This window comes from Ischnura elegans, chromosome 12 (genome assembly GCF_921293095.1).
Source record: "Ischnura elegans chromosome 12, ioIscEleg1.1, whole genome shotgun sequence".
NCBI classification, from domain to species: Eukaryota; Metazoa; Arthropoda; class Insecta; order Odonata; family Coenagrionidae; genus Ischnura; species Ischnura elegans.
The window spans coordinates 20,991,945-21,016,889 of record NC_060257.1 but is presented as its reverse complement, the minus strand read 5'-3'; the positions used below and the strand labels follow the sequence as shown (position 1 = coordinate 21,016,889).

The 24,945-nt window shown below is 40.8% G+C and overlaps 1 protein-coding gene across 1 annotated transcript in view; it reads right to left on the bottom strand.

Annotated features, from left to right (window-relative positions):
- Positions 1–467: 467 nt before the first annotated feature.
- Positions 468–24,945, bottom strand: part of LOC124169542 — a 28,428-nt gene continuing 3,950 nt past the window's right edge. The window contains exons 2-7 of the mRNA XM_046548179.1: positions 21,241–21,384; positions 19,745–19,865; positions 12,733–12,911; positions 9,323–9,478; positions 6,020–6,361; positions 468–712 (exon numbers count right to left, since the gene is read on the bottom strand). Coding sequence (XP_046404135.1) covers positions 570–712; positions 6,020–6,361; positions 9,323–9,478; positions 12,733–12,911; positions 19,745–19,865; positions 21,241–21,384 — 1,085 coding nt within the window. The 3' untranslated portion in view covers positions 468–569. The remainder of the gene's footprint in view (positions 713–6,019; positions 6,362–9,322; positions 9,479–12,732; positions 12,912–19,744; positions 19,866–21,240; positions 21,385–24,945) is intronic.

The following is a 24,945-nucleotide window of genomic DNA, read 5'->3' as shown; positions in this document are numbered from 1 at the left end:
TAAGGTAGTGCCAGCAGACAAAGGGAATGCCACCGTCTTATTGAATACGGACGATTACCATCGGAAGGTCATTGATATCCTGCAAGATCCAGCTTACCTTAGGCTATCACGGGATACCACTGATTATATCACCAGGAAGACGACAAATTAGCATGTGTGACATTTTGTTATTGTTCAGAATCACGAAATTCACAAACCAATAATCTGAAAAATGAAATTTCACCATTGGTGTAAAAATTGCGCTCAAATATTTATTATCCATTTTCATCATCAATATATGTCCGTGCAATGATTCAATTTCATTGGCAATAATATATAAAAAGGAAATCACCAGATGATTTTTAAATAATTTGCAGTGATGCTTTAGCTTATAAAATTTATCAAAAAACTATTACATGAATTAAGTTAATGTTTTTTGGGATTCAAATTGGCTGAGTAATGCGATTCGGTTTTTTTATACTTTACAATTTTCCTACTAACATCCCTAAAATTACATGTGCTCAATGAATCATAAATTAGAAGTTTTGACTTAAATAAATATATATATAATATTCTCATCGTGGCTTGAATTATCCGTTTATCCAATTTGTCCTGTAGCACCCTGTTCCACTTTCACTGTATCGCATTTGGAATCCTATTTCTGGTCCAAGCATGGCTTCCTCAGCCAAACCATCGGTGTGGAAGAACACGTACATTGGCCCAGGAGCAGACGCTGAAATAAAATAACAACCGTTTTAATACTTAATACGAAATTTAAATCGACAATTTACCGTTGGCATATGAGTATAAATATTATATATTCAGAGAATCTCATTCAGAATAGCGTTCTATCCCGCGGAAACGTGGGGGAAAACGTTGTGAGTGTCTCTTTTTCTGTGTGTCTGTTTCAAAATCTAGTTATGAACATATATTCAAAACTTTGGAAGGACACCCGGGCAGTGGTCTCATGATGCCAGAACGCCGTTCTGGCAATGGTTAACTCTATACATATATTGTAACCGATGCCACTCGGCGTGGTTCACGGGCATTCAAATCGGCGTTCACGAGGTAGGGAAGGCTGATGTAATTTTGTGTGTGAATGTGTGTAAGGAAGCAGTGAAACGTGAATGAACCCAAGTGCAGTGTATTCTCCCCCTCCCATGATTTTTCCGCCCGCTTCCCGAGTCAGGGAATTTCCCGTGTGCACGTGACCAGTGCCAGGTTAACCTCATCCCCCCCCCCCCAAGAAAACAACACCAGGCAAGCAGCGATGGGAGGGTGATGCAATTCGCCACCCCACCCTCCACAAACTTTGGCAAACCCCCCTCTCAATGGACGATTCGGAGAAAACCAGTCTCTCTGGGTTTCCCCTACCAATCCCAACACCAGAAGATTAACCTCGCGGGGTTATAAAACCCGCGTTCTTTCGGCATAGAGGGATCATTGTTTGGCATTGAGAGGCAGCCGGAGGCTATGTTTGTCAGCAGGGGGGCATCCCTGTTGTCCCGTGCAAGAGAGAGAAAGATGAACGAGGCGTGGAGATTGACAGAAAGGTGAAGGTGAGGAAAGAGGATACGCACGGCAGATTTCCCGCGCGCAAAAAGAGGAAAGTCACTCCACGACGCCCGAGTTCAGAGATTCTCTCAGCCCACAGTGAAAGTAGACCCTGACCGGAACCAGCCAAGAAAGCCATCTCTAGCCACGACACAGAGAGCCGATAATTACTCCTGTCACTCTACATTCCGTCCCCCCCTGAATTCAGAAGATACCCGAAGAGCCCCTTTTTACCCCATTCAAGACCAGAAGAATCGTGAAAATAGTCCCTTGCATTTTTTACTTTTGTTTGTCCTCCCATTTTCCCCGTAAGTGAGTGAGTAATTGTAATATTTGGGACAGTGTGTTTAAATTAATATTGGCGTTGTTTATAGTTCAACTGTTTCGTTTTGGTATTCACGCCAGACATTCGTCAAAAGCAAAGTTTTTGACTAATTGTTATTTTATTGATTGATAATTGTTTTGTTTTTATTTTTGGAAAGAACCAATTAATTTTTCATAATTATTTCACGGGCCAGTAGTGTTTTTTCAAGGTTTAGAGAAATGGTCAATTTATGTGTTTTATTGTAGACTAGCTGACCCGGCGAACTTCGTACCGCCTAACATTCAATGAACTTATAGTTTAGTTGCACCATTTATAAATAAAGAGCGGCTGTATCGTTTTAATCATATTTAATTTATTATAAATTAAATGAGAAAATATTGATGAAATAAAAATTATACGTATTCAGTTGTTGGCTATTTGTGTTATTAACCGTAAAAAAATGTTTTTAGGTCTGAGTCCGTAGCGTAAACTTGGCTCGTTCACGGGGAAGGTTAACGCAACGCTTGACCGACGCTTGACTGATGTTCAAAATAGTGCAAGAAAAGCCCCTATGAGGCAGCATTCGTATCAAATGACTTTAGGCGCGCCAGTTATAGTATCTCTGTTTTGAAAAAATGCACTGCGTAAACGTGCTGCATGCGTAAACGCACCACGGTGTACCCTACACATTCGGGTTTAATGTCTTGCGTCAAGCGCCTTCTGATAAAGAACGGTTTTTGATTTGCTATCAGGCGCAAGATAAAGCGAATGAAGCTAAATAAAAATAGCGAAGCGAAGCAGGGACGCAGCGAGGGGGGTTTTTGGGGGTTAAAACCCCCCCAAAAGCTCAGAGAATCTTTTTATAAAACATTTGGTTATTAATATTAGGGGGACGGATGAGTCACAAAATATTTAACTGTTCACACAGCCGCAAAACCTACCATTTTGAACCTTATGTCCTAAAAAATGTCTGGGGAGGGCTCCCACACCTCTCGCTTACCTTGGCGAGTTTTCTATACCCTACAGACCCGCCAGTATTAGCTGCGCCTATCCTTAATTCCTAGCTGCGCCCTTGAAACGAAGGAAGAAATACAGCGGATGGTTTACCAACTCGTAAACATACCACATATTATTTACCATGAGAAAATCATGGTTTTTCACTGGCACATGAGAACAAACATCACAAAAACTGAGAGACTGACCATGCGATTTGTTAATCGTTATCACGAATTGGAAATTGAATACGTTTAAGCTCAAAAGGGCATACAAGTTAGGATCATGGAATCTTCGGATTGAGAACTTCCTCATCTTTGAATTTTCCTTTGAGTATATTGGCGTGAATCACTTTCATTATCAGTTTTTTAATAACCAAACACGTTCCGTTGGATTGTTTTGGTTGATTTAGGTTTCGAAAGATCATGAACACAGAGCCTACCTTTAGCTGTAAATCGTGCCGTGGTAAGCCAGGTGCGTCCAAGGACTTTAAATATTCAGATAGATAGTTGGTGACTTCGTCTTCGTTTATTACAAAGTTAAAAGATTTGAATTCATGCAGAGTACACGGACATTACATGGCGGAGCGACGCGGGGTTTTTAATCCGGTCAATAAGGACAGAAACATTGCCGAGTAGGTGTGAAAAACTAATAAGTGTCAAGGTACCTGACCCACAAATCCCTATCGGCGCTGATATCCTTATTGAACCAAACTTTGAAGATCTGGAGGGCTTTGTAGTGGCTAGAAGCATGTCAAGAGTGAATGGAAACCGTGAAGTAATTGTTCAAGTAGCTAACTTCAACGAAGGAGAGGTAACGTTAAGGAAGGGAACGATTTTAGCTTCCGCTACACAATGGAAAGATAGAGGGGTGGAAGAGTGAGGTGATTGGGGTCTGCGAGTGCATGCGGTGCGGCGTTGGGAGGGCGAAGTCTGTTTTGTGGATAAACTTGTGCATTTAAACTGCGGGGAACGGGAAGCTCTATTGCCAATTCTTGAGGAATATAAGGATCTGTTTTCCGGTAAGGGTCTTCCACCGCCGACAAAATTGGTGACACATCATATTCCAGCGGCTTATGGACAGCGTTCTGCGCGGGCTCAAACCGGCGCACCGTCTCGTTTATTTAGATGAGGTGGTAGTGTTTAGCTCCACAAATGAAGAACATGCATAACGACTGAGGGGTTTTGGAGAGATTGAGAAATGCAGGTTTGACTCTGAAATTTGATAAATGCCACTTTGCCCATGACAAGGTGAATTACTTGGGCCATGTGATAACGAAGGACGGAGTTTTTCCCGATCCATCGAAGCTTTCGGCAGTAAATGAATATCCCACTTCTGACACCAGTGTAAGACCCCCGATGCTCTAAGAAGTGTCGTCGATCAATTGGCAGGGATTTTTGGAAGGAAACTCATAGACTCCTGAGAGATGATTTTAGTCACCCGTTTACATTATTCGCCGTCACACGTCTCACTCCGCGTCGTCCGTCTCCCAACGGCACCCTCCGCTGACCTCCCCTCCTCCCGCTTCCCCATCCTCAGTCATTGTCTTTGTCTTTCACCCAGCTCTGCAGTTTCCCACGGGAGGATGGAAAATGGCCACAGGAAGTGAGAGTAAAGCGACCCGACTCTTCGCAGAGACAGAAGCTCATGACTCGGGAAGGAATATGAAGGAGAGTGTAGGTGATGGGTTGGGGGCGTGGAAAGGATGGGGACCGCAGTTGAGTCTGCGGAGGGGGCCGTTGGGAGAAGGACGACGCGGAGTCAGACGTGTGACGGCGAATAACGTTAACGGGTGAATAAAATCATCCCTCCGGAGTCTATGAGTTTCCTTCCAAAAATCCCTGCCAATTGATCGGCGACACCCCTTCGAGCATCGGGGGTCTTATATTACGAACTTTTTAAAATATTTATTGACCAGTAAGATTTAATAGATCCATTGCCAGCTGAAAGTTCATCTTATGTGTTTACATAGTAACCTAGCAATCAGAGCTTACATAGTTTTCCCAATTGGCCGGATTTGAGATCCAAATGATCGTTAAAAGATAGTAAAAAAGTATTTGATTGACACAAAAATAAGTTTAAAGTATTATGTACGCTGTATTTACTCTAGTTCCTGTTTTTGAACCAAGGCCACGGCAAAAATGAGTCGAAATTGTAGGCTTTGCGTTGACATGCAGCGGACTTTATGGGTATCACAGTAATACGTATTGAGTTTACCTTGCCAAAATCCTCATATTTCTCGTATACTCCTTACTGTTCACCGTTTTTTAATCTCAATCAGTATTTATTCTCGTAAATAGCCTCCTACCTATACATTTAATCCTGCAATGGGTCTCATAGGTACATATTTAGGGTTGTTTACAAAGTGAAATAAGTGTTACATCCTAAATTTGGTGGCCATCGGAGAAAATCCGTCGATTAGATAAAACCCTTCGGTAACCCAGATTCAAGAGTGTAATTACGTCGAGAAATATCCCGTTGACAAGGTATATAAGGTATTTAACTCTATTCTGTAGGTCATCAACCACTTTATTCTCTTAATTTTGTCCATTGGGACACAAGAAAAAAACCTTCTCTGGCGAGAAAATAGAGATACCTGAGCTACAGGGCACTGTACACGATTTATATGGTTTTCTTACGATTTTCTGTTGAGTATCCATGCTGCAATACACTTGTTCCATTGAGAAAATGATGTGGGTGTGTAGCGTAGACCACAATCTCCAATCAACTTATTTTCATTTAATCTTTCCAAATCTTCCCAAACAATCCCCAACGCCTTGGCAACCAAAAATATTCACAATTTGCCGTTTGACGTTAAAACAGCAATTATTTTCTCCAAATTTGCGTTTGAGTCCTTGCATAGACCGATTTTCTATCCACTTCCTCAGTCTGTCATCAGTGGATACCGTCCCGTGACGTAACGGTCCGATGACGTCTTGTTTTCAAGCAGCCGATGAAGATTTATTTTTGAATGCTCATAACTCTGCTAAAAAACGTTATTCATCTACGAGTACTTTTCAGGTAGGGACCTTTTTATTCTAATATTTAAAAAAATTGTGCATGTTCCCCACTGTGGAGGGGGGAATAATTTGACCTCCGAGTGAATGACCCCGCTGTCATGTGACCCAGGCATGAGCCCAGAATGACTAGATTATCGTCCGTATTAGAATAAAGAGATATGTTACTCACTTCTGGTCGTGTAATTCCTGATGGAGTCGCCACAGAAAAGTGAATCCATGGTTCCGGTAGGATCAACTCGGGCGTCTGGTATGAATAAGTAGTCCTGTGAGTTGGGCATTGTAGGGTCAGTCGTGGCAAGGTTGCATCCAGCAGTTCCATATGAATTCATCAAATTGTTTGCGGCTAATTGGAAACCCGTAGACGTATACTGGATACTGCAGACTCCATCGTACCTCTTGAAACAGATGGCGTAATTCAGATATCCTTGATAGTGGCCGTTGCCATTGTTGTAGTTGAAGCTTTCAAATTGTCCAGTGCGTTCTGGATAGTACTGCAGGCACCCTTGAGGAGCTGTTAGAAAAATAACGGAGGCCAGACATCAAATTTATTGAACCGGATAGTAACGAGGCACCTGGCAAAAAAGAGGGGTTTGAGGGCGCAGAAAAAATGTGCAGTTATTACAAATATTATTTAGTGCTACCAGCTGAACGTAAATTAAGGTAGAATGTATCCATTTTAATTTTATAAAATATTAATCAAACAACATTAAACAATTTTGTTAGGACTCTTAATAACATGTGATATACAACGATTTTAATGTTTTATTCCTGGAATTTAAAGGGAATTGTGGTTTGCATAAGATCTAGCCCACCTGCGAGATAATTATTTGGCAGTGAGTGTCTCTGTCCGACCCATTCTCATCAATAGTCACACTCAACTCAGTTTTGACCTTAGGTTGACCTTAAATTTGAATCTAATGGGGCCCTCATGAAGATATTTAGAATGACAGGCCTGTCTAAGCAGGTGGATTCAAAATATATTTGGACAGGGAAAAGAGCATAACACCATGTCTTTGAAGCGCATATAATGCTTTTTTTTTTTTTAATATTTATCATTTCAAAATCTTCCCATGAATTACGCAAGTGACCCATTCTTGAAGACTTGCACCTGAGTTGTTTTTTTCATGGCATGTTACGAAGTTTTGAAGTAACGTAACCACGGCCTTGAAGAAGGAGACTTTTGAGCGATTCGAGGCTCATAGACAGCGTTGGAGCAGCTTGGGTTGCTTGTAAATTTTATTGTAACAATTTTGGTAACATTGGCGAGAAGTTAATATTATTTGGCAAAATATTGACAATATACATTGTTTTTTAATAATTTTAAATGTAATACCTGATTCTGATGCTCCAGCATTGAAATACGGATTGTGCAAGTCTTTTCTTCGACCATAGTGGTTTGTAAAAGTCACTGTTGTAATTAACGGAATTCCAAAAAGTGAGCATTACAATTTCATTCATGAGTTAAAATAGCTATTTTATTATAGTCATTTGAAAAAAAGCACCTGACTGCGATACTCCAGAATTGAAATCCAGGTTTGTAAAAGTTACTGTTGTATTTATGAAATTCCACAAAGTAAGCTATACCATTTCATTAAGAGTTACAATAGCGTCTCACCGATGGCAAAGGGGGGCACATTCCAGAAAAATAGTGCACCCCGTCACCCGTCGCGAAATAATAACAATACGTTTTTCATGGCCTGGGATACGAAAGCCGGAGATATCCGACGGAGATTTTTCTACGCAGGCTTAGAAAGGTCCGAAATATCCGGCTCCTTGCTCTCCCCCTTTCATGGCGGTCGCGGGTCCGCGAAGTCTTAGTTTCAGGACTAAACGCAGCGGGGCTGAGCCCTTATCCTTGAGATCCGAGAGCAGGTACCCGGACACCTCGTCTTATATTACCCCTCTTTGCGGTAAGGGACCGCGGTCATTCAATTGTTTATTCAGTAATTTCGCGAAATAAATATTTGTTCCTTTCCCAAAAATATGTTTACATACTAAAAATTGAATTCTTTGTCTTTTAATCCGCGTTTACAAGTTTAGACAAAATTCTACCGTAAATATTAACTGATATCTCGATTTCAGTATAATCATCGCTATGGAAATTATTTATGCATTAAAGCCGTAGATATTGACGGTAGGGCTTGTTTGAAAATTTGACAATGCACAGGAAAAACTGAGGAAATCAATTCAAAGTCTGCAATTCAATTTAAGGGCCGTATTCTTAGTCGACCCTACATATCCGTCGCTACATAACAAAAGAACATTACATGTTTGTCAGTCGACCCTATATGGATAAGTGGTGGGGGTAATTCTGTCGTCAAGTTCTCTGAAATGACGTAGATGATGGCCCAGCGCCAATTTCCCACTCTGTTGGCGTAATGGGAACTAACTATGAAATTAAGAAAAGACGCCTGATAGTTTTCGGGCGTATTGTTAGGGCAACGGATAGAAATCGGTGTCGTCCGCCAAGTCGTGTCGGTACCTTAATTATCGCTGAAAATACTCTCATATCGAGCAAAAAGTAGAACCTTATTGTCTTAAAATTACTTCAAAAGCGGTCTGTACAAGATAGTAATAAGTACGGAGCAAATATGATCATTGACGTGGGAACTTACGTTGCATCATCAAGGTTCGTCATTCGCTTGGACATTCCGTAGTTAAGTTTATTATGTGGCAAATAGTGGCATAAAATACGTTTTCTATGGTTATACGTAAACGAAGTATTAGTTTCCCAAAAGTATACCAAGTGCCAAACGTGAAAAATATTATTATATATTCGTAGAAACAAGGTGATGTATACCTACCGCTATATTGTTCTTATTAGTTCAGTCAATTTTATAATTTATTTAACTAAGTGTCTATAATGTGGTAGTATTATTACCTTTCTGCTGTGTTTCTGTACATTTTAAAATAGTTCGTGTGAGCTCGACTCGCTTAATATGCATTACAACGTAGATTCTTCAATCGAAGTGATCAGCAGACGATATTTGGCCGACATGTTTTTGTAGGGTGTAGGGCTGATTCGGGTACCCTACATCAAGTAGGGCCCATTTAGTTCCAAAAACGGCCATATGTAGGGCTTGATGTGGCGTATGTAGGGCGAGATCGGTTTATGTAGGGCCTGATGACGCATCCAGGGTCGGTTGGCCCAACAGGGTCGACTAAGAATACGGGCCTAAGTGCAAGACTCTTATCTACCATGACAATTATCCATGTAACTTATGTTATAAGCCCGGAAAGAGGGAGCCCAACCACTCCGCTAGGAGTGGTAGAAAAACGTTGGAGGTGAGAGTGTGTGATTATCCACGAGAACCTTATTACAGAATTTCCAGCAAAAATTCCCCGCACTGAGGGGACGGGCAAGTCTCTTGCGACTCAGTCCAGCAGTCATGCTAAGGAGAGAACTCCACCGCCTCGAAAGGGCTATAACAATATTGTCCAACCCTCCTGAGAGTGTCATGAAAGTGCATACCGCATAGATCCTTTGTGTCAGGGGCACAGCAGTCAATTTGTGTTATTCTTATCTTCCATTGAGGCTGAATCAATCCAGAATACTGGGTTCGGTCAGCAAGGTGGAAAGCCAATTCGACCGTTGCACTACCCGTTGTAGCATTCACGGGGACGTAAACTGAAAAGGAAAAGAAAAAAAATCAATATTTGTATGTATTGTGACGTACCGGACCGTTTCACCCCGGAAAAGAATTTCATTCACGCTGGGGGGCAATGTATTGTCTCGAGCAGGGAATGGTCACGTAGCGATGTTGTGTGTATGCTTGCGTGTGTGTGATTCAGGTGTGCGGTGGCCGGTGTGTTGGCCCCAGTCAACAAGGGCTACCTTGGGACCCACTTATCCCCGGCCTGAGTAAAATCATCCTCTCTCCCCGCAAACCCCTTTCCACAAGTGATATTTCCCCTCCCGAGGGGTATATAAACCCAAAAAAAAAGGTGTGCTTCGAGAGGCATAATTGGCATGACGACCAAGGGAGCGAGATTAGGGGAAATGCTGATGTGCATGCCATCATAAGTGAAATCGGAGTGCTGCTCGCGGCGTACGCTGAAAGGAGACCGGACCAGTTACGGCCGTGTCCCACGCCCGGTGCGGTAGGAGTTCACTCCCGGTGTCTTGGATCATCTGGTCCTAACCGTTTTGCTACAGACGGTTTTCTACTGTTCCAGTTTCAACAAAAACTGTAAGAACGTCGCAATTAGCGACCTTTCCATCATCTGCTTAGATCAGACGACCAATCACTTCTCTCGGTCAGAAGCTAAAAGCTCTATTCTCCCAGTCCACAGTGCAACTTGTCCTCGCAACTAATTTTAAAAAGTGCTCAGAAAGTAAAGGTCAATCAACTTCCTAGCGAACTTCAGAAAATTTATCGGAAGGCAATAATTAACAGTGGCCCAAAGATTGAATGTTATATTTTCTTGAAACTTGTACTATTTTGGAGGGGGGAATTTTTTTTTGTTAATCAGTTCATTCTTTTTATCCTCATCAGGGTATATTTTTTGTTGTGAATAATGTAATGTGCAGAAAAGGTGAAATATATCATGCAATGCTAAGAGTGATTAATGAGGTGTTTCACTCGATCATTCCTTTGCTCGGGACAGTTGATTGTTTCCCTTCATATCACGTACGTGACATCGTGTTCCGTCGCAATATAAATATCAAGATTTTTTTCGTTTGCGGATGTCATTTCATCTAATCTCTGTGGGGAATCTTCCACGTTTAAAATTTAAATAAATGACACGAAATCATAAAATGAGTGCACCAAAAATTGTTAACATTCCAAGGAAAAGTTACTGGGCAGCGTGGGTAAAATAAGCGTATGCATCTTTCATGCTTTTCTGTCGGCTAATTTTTTCGATTGCGCGGCCAATGTAGACGAAGGCGATGGCAGACAGAGCCGTCGAAACGTTGGGACCAATTACGCAAAACCTCACCTGGTTGGAAACCCGATAATTATTCCTTTACTCATAGGACTAGGTGACCCGTGCGAAAATTTCGCACTAGCACGCTATCAGGGAATAAGCATGTCAAAGATACGGTGTGATTGGGTTTTAATTAGGGAAGAAGATGTATCATAATGTATTTCCTTCATACTTGTTTTCTTGTAAAAATATACAAAACATATGATTGCAATACATGCAAGATAGTTTGGTACCAGTGGGAAAACCACGACGTCTGTTACTGAATATAGCGCGCATTTTAAAAAACTTCTTTAAAGACAATATAAGAAGCAACAATTTTGTCGTCTGTAACTTTTTGGTTATCAGTTTCTTTAACTCAAACGTAAATATCACGGAAAGTGCGAACTTTAGAAAATGCTAAACACAACTGCCCATGCGGAAAAAGGGGTCTCTCACTTTTATACATAATACTTATCACTGTTTGCATTTCACACTATTTTCATTTTTTGTCGTCAATTTCCATTGATAATACTTCTTGAATGCTTTTGACGCGGCGTTTTTTATTTATTCGTGATACATGTTATCTTTTAAGTTCCTTACACACGATGTCTATTTTAGAGAACGTTTAACTTTCTTCATACTTCTTGAATGCCATTTTTTTCTGCTTTTTGTTAAACTGCTTTCGGTTTAGTTAATGACTTAATGGGCTTTTTAACCTTATGAAGTTTAGAATAAAAAATTTGTGGAGTCAATAGGACGATGTACCTCTAGTAATCAGCATGGAAAAGTGGAAACTTTTAAGTCAAAGAAATGGGTAAATGGTATGAGAGTGAAGACAATAGAAGGTGAAATAGAGAATATGAGAACCTACACCTACTTGGGAACTTTGATGACAGAGGACTAGAAAAGTATGGGAGAAATAAAAAGAATGATAGGAATGGCGAAAGAAGTTTTTTAGAAGAAGAAAAGAGTGTTGTGTATCTATGGACTGGACTTAGAATTGAGGAAAAGATTGGTGAAGTGTTATTTGTGGAGGGTGTTTATGTATGGATCTATGACTTGGACGAAGGGGAAGAGAGACAGGGGTAGGATTGGGGCGTTCGATATGTGGGTTTGGAGGAGGATGGAGGGAATACGGTGGACGGATCAAGTACGGAATGAGCAAGTGCTGAAGACGAGGATAGGGGAGCAGCTAGGAATTAAGGCTGGGGGGTTTCAGGCGCAACTAATACTGGGGGGTTTGGGGGCATGGAATACCCGCCAGGATAAGCGGGAGGTACGGAGGCCCTCCGTAAGAAAAAAGTTAAGATAAATAAATGGTTTTAAATGGATAGTTTTACGGCCTTCTGAGGGATATTCTATCAATCCTCACACTATTTCATGAGTAATATTAATCCATTTAAGCGAAATAAATCCACCTTAAAATTTCAGTGAGCTCTGGGGGGATTTTATCCCCCAAAACTCCTCCCTCGCTGCGCCACTGGGTGAGGAAAGAACATTGGTGGCTAAAATAAATGAAAGCAAGAGTGACTAGCTGGGACATGTGATGAGAGGTAATGGTATTCTGAAGATAGCCTTTTTGGGAACGGTGGAAGGGATAAGAAGAAGGGGAAGGACAAGGCTGAAGTCGATTCACAGTTTGAAGATGGGAAAGCAGGGAGACTTCAAAGAGATGGTCAGAGACAGAATGGAGTGGAGATGGTGCGAGGGAGCTGCCGACTGGCAGGACACCAGATGATGAATGGGCAAATCGTGGAATTTGAGATTGAGAATGTATTTTTCGTCAGAAGCCGGTGATTCAGTGTTTAAAATTGTACCTCATTTATCACTGAAGGTACAGTAATAATGTAGCATATACAGAATGGCAGAAACAAACCTTTTTGTAATATTCCTTTAATCATAGGATCGTTGACCAGTGTTTATGAGGACATTTCTATGGATAGGGTGTGGTTTTAAATGCATTAAATGACTTACTATGTTGCCCCGAGTTTTCACCGCAGAGATTTTCGAATCCCAGGTTGCCAGACAGTCCAGTTGAGGGCGATGACACTGTGAAGGTGTCGTTATTACAGAGATACGGCGGATAAATGTTTGCCCCTGGATTAGCGCCCGAGATAGTGGGCTGATCTAATTTGAATGTTTCGAAGTCCAACCTGAAATAAAAATGCGTATTAAACTGGGACATTTTAAAGTCATTACGAAATGTGTAAGAACTACATTACTATCCGTTAAATTAAGTAGTAGTTTACATATATTTCAATTTTTAAAGAGCAGGCCGATGCTTGATATCATATAAATATGGAGAAATTTTATATGGTGTGATATATATTTCGTATTTTTACATATTAAAATTGTGAATAGATGGGCATCTCCGAGCTCATATTCCAAATAATTCTATATCAATGAAGATTCTCATGAAAAATAATTATCACATTTCAATGCTTGGTAAGTGAGGATAAAAGCCAAAACTATGTTTCTCGGTTTGATTTCCAAAATTGAGTACGCTAAGGAAATGTTTAAACTGTAAATAAAATGTACACACTTCCGTGCTTACGAATGACGTCAAGTGCAGGTCGTGACGTCTTATTATGCGCGGATATTAGGACTACAGGCGGTTGATTCTGGCTGTTTCCAGAAAAATCGACATTTGAAGGATTTTTCAATTTTAAGATTCTTTGAAACGGTAGCATAATTTTTTTTTTAAATTATTGGAATTGCATATGCAGCCTTTCAAATTTTCTTACTGCAATCATAGAGTTTGATGAACCAGTGACAACGCATAATGTAAAGTACATATGATATATGAATGCATTCATTTCGGGGACAGAAGAACTTTTGTGGTAAATATGCGAAGGAAAGTGGCCAAATATCAGCTGAAAATAAAAATGATGATAGTTAGGATTGGCTAAGACAAGTAGCTAATATGTAGTATAAGACACTTAAGCCAAGTCAAGAGCTTAACTAGAGAAACAAAAACTTGAAGAGATTGTACCATGGAATACTTCCTTCCCTCTAGTATATGGCTAAAAGCAGGGATGGCAACTGAAACGAAACTAAATGTGTCGTTTCTACCCGGAGCGATGCGAAAATAAAAGGAATTGGTTTAGTTTCGTTCCAGAACGAAATAAGAATCAACAAGGAGTTCAGTTTCAACCCGGGACGAAACTTTACTCCCAGGAACAAAACTAAATTAATCTAAACTCCGCTGCTCATAGTTAAGTTTTCAATCTCTGAAGTTGAGTGGAGGGGGATAAGAGAGAATAGTTTCGACCCATTACGTTTGGAGACCTTGTAGAGAGGTTAAAAAATTGAGCCTAAAAAATGAATGGCTTGCTTGCGTTAACCGTTCTCCTGTTTGTGGTAAAGATATGAGTGCCCCATGCATTTAATGGCGGTAGGCCGCACCTCCACTCGATTCAACCATACTTCGTGCTCGGTGTGTTGGTGGACACTATACTGTTCGAAGGTTAAGCACGTCGTCCCTCCGGTGCGAAACGTAATCTGTGTTTTGTTTCGTCCCTGAGGTTTAGTTTAGTTTCGTTCCCATGTAGTGTTGACTCCGATTTCGTTTCGAACTTGAGCTATATAATATAATTAGCTATATAATTCGGCCTTTCCCTTGGGCTACAACCTTGTCGCGGTGGAAAGGCTTGCGCGCTCCTATGACCCCTAGAGCTGCACTGGCGGGATTAATTCTAAATTATTCCCGGTAGGGCCACCCATGCCAGATAGGTCGAAGGGTAGGAGCCAGACGAAAGGTAGTCCGCGTGATGGTGTCACGTAAAAAACACTGTTGGAATGGAAGTGGGAAACCCTACCAACTATCTCTTCCCTGAACACATGGAGTACAACCAAATGAGCCTCGGAATCTCATCGCCCGGGACCCGTCCGCAAAGGGCGGGTGTCGGGCACGGCAACGAGGTCGGCAAGGTCCTCGGGGTCGCCAACATGCGAAATCCTTGCAGAGACTTATCATCATCAACATCAGTGGCAGCAGCAATGAAGAAAGAAGAAAAGAAGACCAAGAAGATGGAGAAGAAGAAGTCTGCTATAAATGTGGGGACGTGGAATGTGAGGACTATGATGAGGGCGGGAAAGTTAGAATATATCAAAAGGGAAATGGATAAAGGGAGGATGGATATCTTAGGATTATGCGAGGTGAGGTGGAGGGATGGGGGGGACTATTGGAGTGATGGGTACAGGGTTATATATAGTGGAGGGGAAGAAAGCCAGCGAGGGGTAGCTTTAGTATTAAACGGGAAGATGGGTAAGCGTGTGGTAGGTATAGACCAGGTAAGCGATAGGATTCTGGTGGTAGAGATTGAGGCGCGGCCCACCAACCTTGTGGTGGTCCAGGTTTACATGCCCACTAGCAATCATAGGGAGGAAGAAGTAGACGAGGTGTATGAACAGCTCGAGGAAATAATTAGAGACACACCGGGTAAGAAATATCTGGTAGTGATGGGGGACTGGAACGCCTCAGTCGGGGAAGGGAGGGATGGAAACGAAATAGGAGATTTTGGTCTAGGAATACGGAACGACAGGGGAGAGAAAGCAGCAGAATTTTGTAGGAGAAACAAATTATTCATCACAAACACGTGGTTCAATCATCATAAAGGGCGAAGGTACACGTGGAAAAGTCCAGGGGATGCGGGGAGATATCAAATAGACTACATTATGGTAAGACAGAGGTTTAGGAACAGTGTGAAAAACTCGCGCAGCTTCCCTGCAGCGGATGCGGATTCGGACCACAATCTAGTGCTCATGAAATGCAACGTAAGATTCAAAAGACTTATGAAAGTTAGGAAGGCGAAGAAATGGAACGTAGAAGCCCTGAAGGGGAGTATGAGGAGAGAATATCAGGAGCTAGTGGACATTAGTACACGGGAGATTGATAGTACCAAGACGGTAGAGGAAAGATGGGATAATATAAAAACGGGAATAGTCAAAGCGGTGGAGAAGTCAATTGGTTACGTTGACAGTAGAAGGATAAAGAAGCCGTGGATAACGGAGGCAATGGTAAATGAAATGGAGGAGAGGAGGAAGTGGAAGAACGTGGACACAGAACAGGGCAAAAGAATGTATAGGGAATTGAATAATCGATTACGACGTGAAACTAAGAGGGCAAGGGAGGCTTGGTGGAAAAGACAGTGCGAGGAAATGGAAAAGTTCCAGAAGGATGGAGAAGTAGGCGCGTTGTACGCCAAAGTGAAGTCGCTATCGGGCGGCAAAAGAGGACAAGCCAATTCTAAAATTAAGGCTAAAGATGGGAGGATGCTAACCGAGCGAGAAGAGGTACAGGGTAGGTGGAAGGAATACGTGGAGGACCTGTATGACGGAACGAGCAGACCAGAGAGATTGACTCTAGAGGAGGAAAGTGAAGTGGAGGAGGATAATCTTGGGCCGGAGATATTAGATTCAGAAATAGAGAGAGCACTCCGTGATATGAAGGCTAGGAAAGCAGTAGGCGTGGACAACATCCCGTGTGAGCTTCTGAAGAATCTAGGGAAGGAAGGTAAGAAAAGGTTTTTCGAACTAGTGCGCAAGATCTACGAGGAGGGATGTTGGCCGGAGGATTTCGTGAAGACGGTTTTAATTCCGCTTCCGAAAAAGAAGAAAGCTGTGGAATGCGGAGATTATAGGACTATCAGCCTAATATCCCATGCGGCTAAAGTAGTGCTGAGGATATTGAACAGACGAATGGAGGCGAGGGCAAACGAGTATTTGGGCGAAGATCAGTTTGGTTTCAGAAAAGGGAAGTCAACTCGTGATGCAATAGCAATAATGAGGGCCCTCGTGGAGAGGAACCTAGAATATGAGCAGGACGTATATGTGTGTTTCGTGGATTTTGAAAAAGCGTTTGATAGGGTGAACTGGGTAAAGTTAATGGATATTCTCAAGAGAATAGGTGTAGACTGGAGGGATAGACGACTGATTTGTAATCTGTATATGGCCCAGACTGCGCAAGTGAGGATAGCGGACGGAGAATCTGGGTGGGCAAGCATTGGCCGAGGTGTGAGGCAAGGCTGTCCTCTATCGCCACTGCTCTTTAACGTGTATGCTGAAGAGATGGTAAGGGAAGCGTGGGATGAGTTAGAAGCTGGGATAAAAGTGGGAGGAATGATGTTCAAATCAGTGAGATTCGCGGATGACCAGGCGTTGGTCAGTCAGTCAGCAAGGGGGCTTCAGGCCCTAGTGGATGCGTTATACGAACGTTGCGAGGAGTTTGGGATGAGGATTAATCACAAGAAAACTAAGGTAATGCGGTTTTGTAAAGCATCACGAGCGAGGAATGTGAGACTCAAGATAAAGGTGGGTGGTGAAAAACTTGAGCAGGTTGAGCAATTCAACTATTTGGGCAGTACGTTAGAGGAAAACGGATACAGTAGTAAGGACATCAGGAAGAGAATAGCATTAGCGAAGGAGGCGTTCATGAGCAGGAAGGAGCTTCTGAGAGGATCATTGTGTAAGAGTTTAAAGAAAAGGTTAGTGAAGAGTTTGGTTTGGAGTGTTGCTCTCTACGGTGCGGAAACGTGGACTCTGAGGAAAGAAGACGAGAGAAGATTGGAGGCGTTCGAGATGTGGGTATGGAGAAGAATGGAGAGGGTGAAATGGACGGAGAGGAAAAGGAACGACGAAGTGCTGGATATGGTTGGCGAGGAGAGAAAGCTTTTAGATGAGATACGCAGGAGACAGAAGGTTTGGATGGAGTTAGTGCTTAGCGGTGAGGGGATGTTGAAAATGGTGTTGGAGGGTAGAATGTTGGGGAAACGAGGGAGGGGGAGGAAAAGAATAGGATTTTTAGATAGATTGAAAGAGAGTAGGCCTTACAGTGAATTAAAGAAGGCAGTGCTGGAAGGAAAGGGAGGCTCCCAGATCACTTCTTTAGTACTCCATGGAAACCTACCTTAATCGGTAGAATACTATAATAATATAATTCGGGGTACCCAATTAGAGACTGTTGACTCCGAGAAATATTTAGGAGGTAGACTCAATAATGATCTATCGTGGAATAAACATATCCGAGAAGTAACCGGTCAAGTTAATCGTAAAATGGGTTTTGTTAAAAGAATATAAGGAAAGTGTGACGTTAAAGTGAGAGAATTTAGCTACTTTTCCCTCGTTAGACCACATTTGGAATACGCTGCCAGTGTTTGGGACCCTCATGAAAAAGGCCTAATAACAGAATAATAAAACGTTATTGTACTTTTCCACACGGTTTAATTATTAAGAATGGATTTTCACAAAGTAAAGCCAGAAACAATCAAGTTTACTTAATAACAGAGTTAGAACGCGTGCAAAGAAGAGCTGCCAGGTATGTGAAAGGCCGTTACGATAGTCTTGTTAGTGTAACTGACCTCTTAGATAAACTCGGATGGGTATCTCTGTCGGATCGTAGATTGAAAAATAGACTAAAACTTTTAGATAAATTCAAGAGCAGTGTATTTTCCAACGAAGTTAACCATATCTTACGGACGCTTACATACTACGGAAGATCAGATCATATAAATAAAATAAGAGAGATAGATTGTAGAACAGACAGGTACAGAATTTCATTTCCACGATCAATAAGAGATTATGACGGCAGCGATGGAACTCATAAATACATTAGATGACTTATAGTATAGCCTAATAACCTATGTAAAATTCAATGCATGTTTCTTAATTTTATTATTATTTCTAACAGCATATGGGAGTATTATTTGTTAGTATTCGTGACGCTTTTTGTACTGTGCGGTGTGCATGTGGGAGTCCAATTGCACGCTGGTGATTGATCACCACCTGCCAAACACCCTAGAGGTGGCTCGCAGGGTATTATGTAGATGTTGAGTTTAGCTCCCCGGGTCTAAATCCATTTCGTTTCGTTTCAACATTTTGCTAACGGGAACGAAAACATTGAAATTTTACAGGAATATTTCTCGGGTTTCCCACCGGGTGTCGTATCGGGTTGTAGTTCCCAACGTTTCCATGACTAAGTCCGTCATCGTCATCAGGGGTTAATGTTGAGCCAAGTTTTTTCTCCGGTATTTATACACAAGAGGGCCGTTCAAGTGGGCCCTGATTGGTCCTTTCTGAATTGGGGTGATTTATAGTGATTGATCACTGACTTCCACGTATTACTTAACTGGAAGCCTTTGTCTCTGTTTAGGTTCTTTTGGTGTATGTTGATTTGTATGGCTTCTTTGACAATTCGATCCCAGTAGTTGTCTGTGCGGCATAGCACTTTGGTACTTTTAAAATCCACTCGGTGACCGAGGTCCAGGCAATGCTCTGCCACCGCTGATTTCAGTGGGTGGAACAAGCGTATGCATCGTTCGTGTTCCGTCAGCCTTTTTTCTATGGTGCGGCCTGTTTCCCCAATGTAAACGTGGCCACATGTATGAATGTGAATGTGGCCACGTTTACATTGGGGAAACAGGCCGCACCATAGAAAAAAGGCTGACGGAACACGAACGATGCATACGCTTGTTCCACCCACTGAAATCAGCGGTGGCAGAGCATTGCCTGGACCTCGGTCACCGAGTGGATTTTAAAAGTACCAAAGTGCTATGCCGCACAGACAACTACTGGGATCGAATTGTCAAAGAAGCCATACAAATCAACATACACCAAAAGAACCTAAACAGAGACAAAGGCTTCCAGTTAAGTAATACGTGGAAGTCAGTGATCAATCACTATAAATCACCCCAATTCAGAAAGGACCAATCAGGGCCCACTTGAACGGCCCTCTTGTGTATAAATACCGGAGAAAAAACTTGGCTCAACATTAACCCCTGATGACGATGACGGACTTAGTCATGGAAACGTTGGGAACTACAACCCGATACGACACCCGGTGGGAAACCCGAGAAATATTCCTGCAGAGCATACGCCGGGAAAAACTCAGATTCTACATTGAAATTTTACTTATTTTGACTTTCATTTAGTTTCGATTAAGCTATAAGCAATTATTAATAAAAATACTTAAATGAAAACGTTCACTCACCTTAGCTGAGTAACTCTGCGGTCATAAACATTCACTCTTAGTGAGCAATAAGAAGGTATAACATTCGGATTGACGAAGTAAGAGACCCTTTCCGAAGTAACATTCCCGCAAGTGTATTGAACTGTAAAGGAAGAAAAATGGACATTTTTAATTACAGAATTAGTTTAATTTAATCTTAAAGCCGCCTAATTCGTTGCCGATGGTGGGTTGACTTCTGCTGACTAGTGAACTCATTAAATGCAGGTTAATGAGCTCATTATTGAAATTAGCAGTCGTTTAGTCGTCGTTAGAATTAAATGAATGTGTGGAGTCGATATACTTCGAGTGACTCCTCGACATTTAAAAATAATAGGAAATTTCAAGTCTAATTCATGGGTAAATAGTGAAATTTGAGATTTAGATTGTATTTTTCGTCAGAAGCAGGTGATTCAAAGTTTGTAATGATACCTCATGTATTACTTTAGATGCAGTATTCACGGAGCATATACGGGATGACAGAAAAAGGCCTTTACGTTATAATATGTAGGATAAAGGTTTTATTTAGTGACTAAACTCAGAAAGAGACGTCGAAAAACAAACAATATTGACGGTCATCAAGGGGATAATAAGCGAATAAACGCTGAATTTTCAGCATTTTTATGAATTCCTTTTTTCAAACTTCACCGTAATTTACGTGAAAAATGAAATTCGAATGCTAGAAAAAAAATGTGTATTAATTTTTCTTTCCAATAGTATACGTTTCAACTATGTGTGACCGTTATCTCTAATTTAAAAATGCAAAAGAAAAATGGTCAGCAGGAAATAATAACGAACTTTTCATGCATTTCATAATCAAAACATTTAAGTAAAATTAATAGGTAAATGGTTGAATTTGAGATTGAGATTGTATTTTTCGTCAGGAGCAGGTGATTCGACGCTTAAAAATGATACCTCATTTATCACTTTAGATGCAATATTAACGGAGCATATGCACAATGACTGGAGAAAGATCTTTCTGTAGCAATATATTTGATAAGCAAGAGAACTACATAGAGGAGGCCCAATTCCATCCCTTAGAAGACTAATATCTGTTGCCACTTCGGTCGCATTTTAATTATTTTCAAAAATATCCGCGGCGCGGATGATGAGTGCTACGCGATCCACTTTTTTTCAATATTTTGCATTATTACGTCTAAAATTACGAAAAATAGCAGTAAGAGTTTATGAATTTGATAGATCTCATCATAATGATTATAAATTTCGGTGAAAACCCCTGATTATAGCTTATTTTCCCCGAGATCAGGATCACTTTGTCCGTCAGCGACGCGAGTGGCGACTTTTGTAAACCCATTCAAATGCACGGTAGTTGACAACACATTTAGAGGCCGATTTGAGAATTTAAGGTATTCGTGATGATTAGATAAGTGTGTTTTTTTGCGAAGAAATCATAAAAAGTTGGGCCAAAAATACGGTTGGGTTGGGTTGACGGTGATATAATCCTTGAGGCGTTGTCTCACCTGAGCAACAAACTCCATGTCCTAGGGGACATTGTCCAACACTTCTTCCGCCCAGCAGCCAACATTCCTTCCAACTCTTGCACACTCCTCGGTCATTGTTGATTTGACAGCGCTCGTTCCGGAATTTCAGAGTCGCCAGTAGAACTACAAAAGAAAAGAAAATCATAAAAAAAGGATTTGCGAAAGATTAATAAGGATAAAGTTCAACTGAGTTTGGCGAGGTATTGTGGAGCAGCATGCTGAATAAAATGATAAAAAATAATTATTGTTCTGTCCACTGGTTTATCAATAATAATAATGTGTTTCGACGCTTAGCGTCATCATCAGGCAAAATAGAAATAATAATCTCACTTATTATGTGGTGCGTCGGAGGCACGTTAATGCTGTCTCGGTAAACCAAGTTCACCCTAACCAACCAGTTGACAGTACATTTATTATTGTGCACATTTTTTTGTGGTGTGGGAGTGGTGTTGTGTTAGTGTAAGCGGAAATTTAACACTAATAATTGCATTGAACTTTGAAAACAGAATTTGTCTACTTTCCGTCTTTTTCTCCGGTCTTTTGCTTGTTTCATTCATTATCATCGTTGATTTTTTAATTATATTTTTAAATTGCAAAGAGAAGTTATCTTTATTTTATATATCCTTTTAATAAAGCAAGTAATATTGTAACATAAGTATTCACAATTTATTTATTAATAGTTTACTCAATAGTTCTACAAGAAGGAAAGACATAGAGGAGACTCGTGGACGAGTAATTTGTTGAGGCAGTTTGTATGTAGCTGGAGTTGCTGGGTCATAATTCCAGATGTTTATGAGGAATGCATTCTGGGTTGCCCCGAGCTTGGACTTGAAGTTATTGACTAACTTTGAGATTAAGACATTTACTACGAGCAGCTTGTGATCAGAAAGGATGTCAGACATTCAGACAGAGCGGGGTAGATTTAGGAGTAGGCGAAGGGATTTATTTAGGAAATATCCAGTTTTTCCCTAATTGACGTGGAATAAGCAAATATTTTTGCAGCAGAAGTCGATAAGTCGTTATACATATATGCATTACTCAGTAATTTCGAAAAATGATGCGCGGAGAACATAACGATAGTAAATCAGCGAGTCACAAGCACCAAATAAAAAATATATATATACTTTGACAGGGGAAAATTTTTTGGAGCTGTCGAAGCCAACGGCTTCTTTTTCAATATCAAAGGGCAGTTATTAACCCTCATATGGATTTAAAAATTTAGTTACGTCGCTGGATTTACGGCGCCGCAGTGGCGCTGCGTCATTTGTTTTTATTATCTTCCAAAGTTAGCCTGAATTTACAAGTTTTCTGATTGATAATGGTAAATACATCTATTATCTTTATTTCTCACCATGTTTTGGTATATTTAATCCAATATTATGGACGTTATAACAAAAAATCTTGAACGCTGCGTTATTTTCTATTTGTTGACGTAATGCTATCTATTTCTGTTCCCTTTGTCAGTTACTTTCAAATGAAAGTTTGGTAATGGTTGTTTGAAATATATTTCCTGATATGCAGTGCTGAAAAACTCCGCTTTTTAATGGTTATATTGTTTATATTTTCATCTGTCTACATGCTAAAAATGAGGACCGAATAAAATTCATTGCATGACATAATTTTGCAGGATCTCTGTTTCCCTTGCCACTGAGTGAAGACACTAGCACTGTGTTCGGGAAACCCACCCAAACAGCGGACGATATCCATGTGATATTTAAATAAGGTTTAAACATCCAAAACCCGCTGTTAGATATTTTGTCAACGTTACATAGATATCCTATTAGTAACATCCACGGCGAATCTTAAAAATAACTACATAAAGTCCCAGGTTGTAATATCCGTGATATTAAAAAATTGCTGTTTCAAATATTATCCTTATGTAGCATATGAGGAATTGAGAAGCCGAGGGGTACAAGTGGTTGTTTTCTCAACAGAGTTAGGTAAAGGTAATCAGAGTAATTACTACTCGTATTCATTATTATTGGGTTAAAGTGGGTTTAGGATTTAAAGGGAAATACGTTAGCAGGCGCTCTCAATGCGGAAATACGAAAAGATAAGATGATTACGGTTTTGTGCACGGTCGTGCGTCATACTAATCTCAAAATTTTAGGCCAATCATTATCAGTGATTAGCAATACCAACAACAAGATGGCTTTGACGCAAGCCTCTGTGGGAGTTGGAAGGCTTGCTAAGGAAGGCTTCACACAAGATATGAAGATCAGGTCATTGAAGATGTAGAGGAAAATATGTAATCAAGCGCTCGTAATGCGTAACTAAGAAAAGATAAGCAGATTAGAGAGTTAAGCACGGATTTGCGTCACACTAATCTTAGAATTTTAGGCCGATCATTATCACCAATCAACAATACCAGCAACAAGAGGGCTTTGACTCGGTGGCGGATACAGATGGGGGGCACAGGGGGCGAGACCCCCCCCTTGCGGGTCCGCCCGTATAGACAAACATTGGAAAATCACAATAGGGAAGTGCACTAATTTTTTTTTATTGCTGAATTTGAAAGTTTAGCCTAAAAAAGAAACATTAGTATAGTCACTTTTATTTTCTGCATCTGGGGTATGCACTTTAAAACGTTTTGAAAGTCGGAAAATTTCATGTTGCGCTGAAACACAGTGCCTCCATCTTGATTGAGATGTGACGTCACAAGGCAGTAGTCACCAGTGGAGTATCGCTGTATTCCGTCGCCTTCTTTAGCGCGGCGAGAGTTTCCGGGAATCGGTGGAGTTTGCATCCTAAAAATGTCGTCGAGTACCGAAAACATGAATTCAAAATAGAATTATAAATGATTTTTTGTTCCAAATTTCATCTCGACGTCGAAACAAAAGCCTGGAGAAGATATTCATTCCCGTTCCTTAAGTACAAGCCATACGGAATAAATGGTTCAAGGCTGCTCCTGACTCTTACCTATCGATGATATTATGTTTTGAAGATCATTTGAAGGTATTGTGAGATCAAATTGATATTTATATTATAATAATTTACTTAATAGGTACCTCAGTCACATCAGAAAGTGTGTTGAGTCAAAATATAGCATCTTCCGCGTAGACCTACGTAATTTATAAACTGAAAGTAGTTTGGTTAAAGAATTATGGCGCGACTGTTTTTTTACACGACCGGGCAAAATGCGTACTTTGCCCATGATATGTGCATATATGATAACAAACGATTTTTGTTAAAGTTAATCTTTATTTGTAGAAATTAGTACATTTATAGTTGATACAGATATAAAGGTACACGGCAGGTCGCGCGGCGTAATTTGTACTCCACTGGTGACGGGTTCATCTTGCTGATCTAAAAAATTAGCTACAATACCTCAAACTTTGAAAACTCGCAATATAGGCAGTCAAAGTACATTGTAAGAATACACGAGACCATTATAGCCCAGAATGTACGTACAATGTCGAAATCCTTGGTTTTCAAAGATTGACGTATTTTATACGCCAGCGCGCCTGGTCCAGGGTTATCAACTTTTATTTCATCCTATTTGTTAGTTGAAATTATATTTTAGAATGGTTCTTTTAGCACTGCTACTGAGGTAAACTGGTAGGTACTGAGTACAAGGTACTGAGGTATGTACTGAGTAAGTAAACTCCCTTTGGAGTAATGTGAATTACAAGTGTTCGAGATATATGGCATTTTATATTCGCTTTGTGTTCTTATTAATTGCCT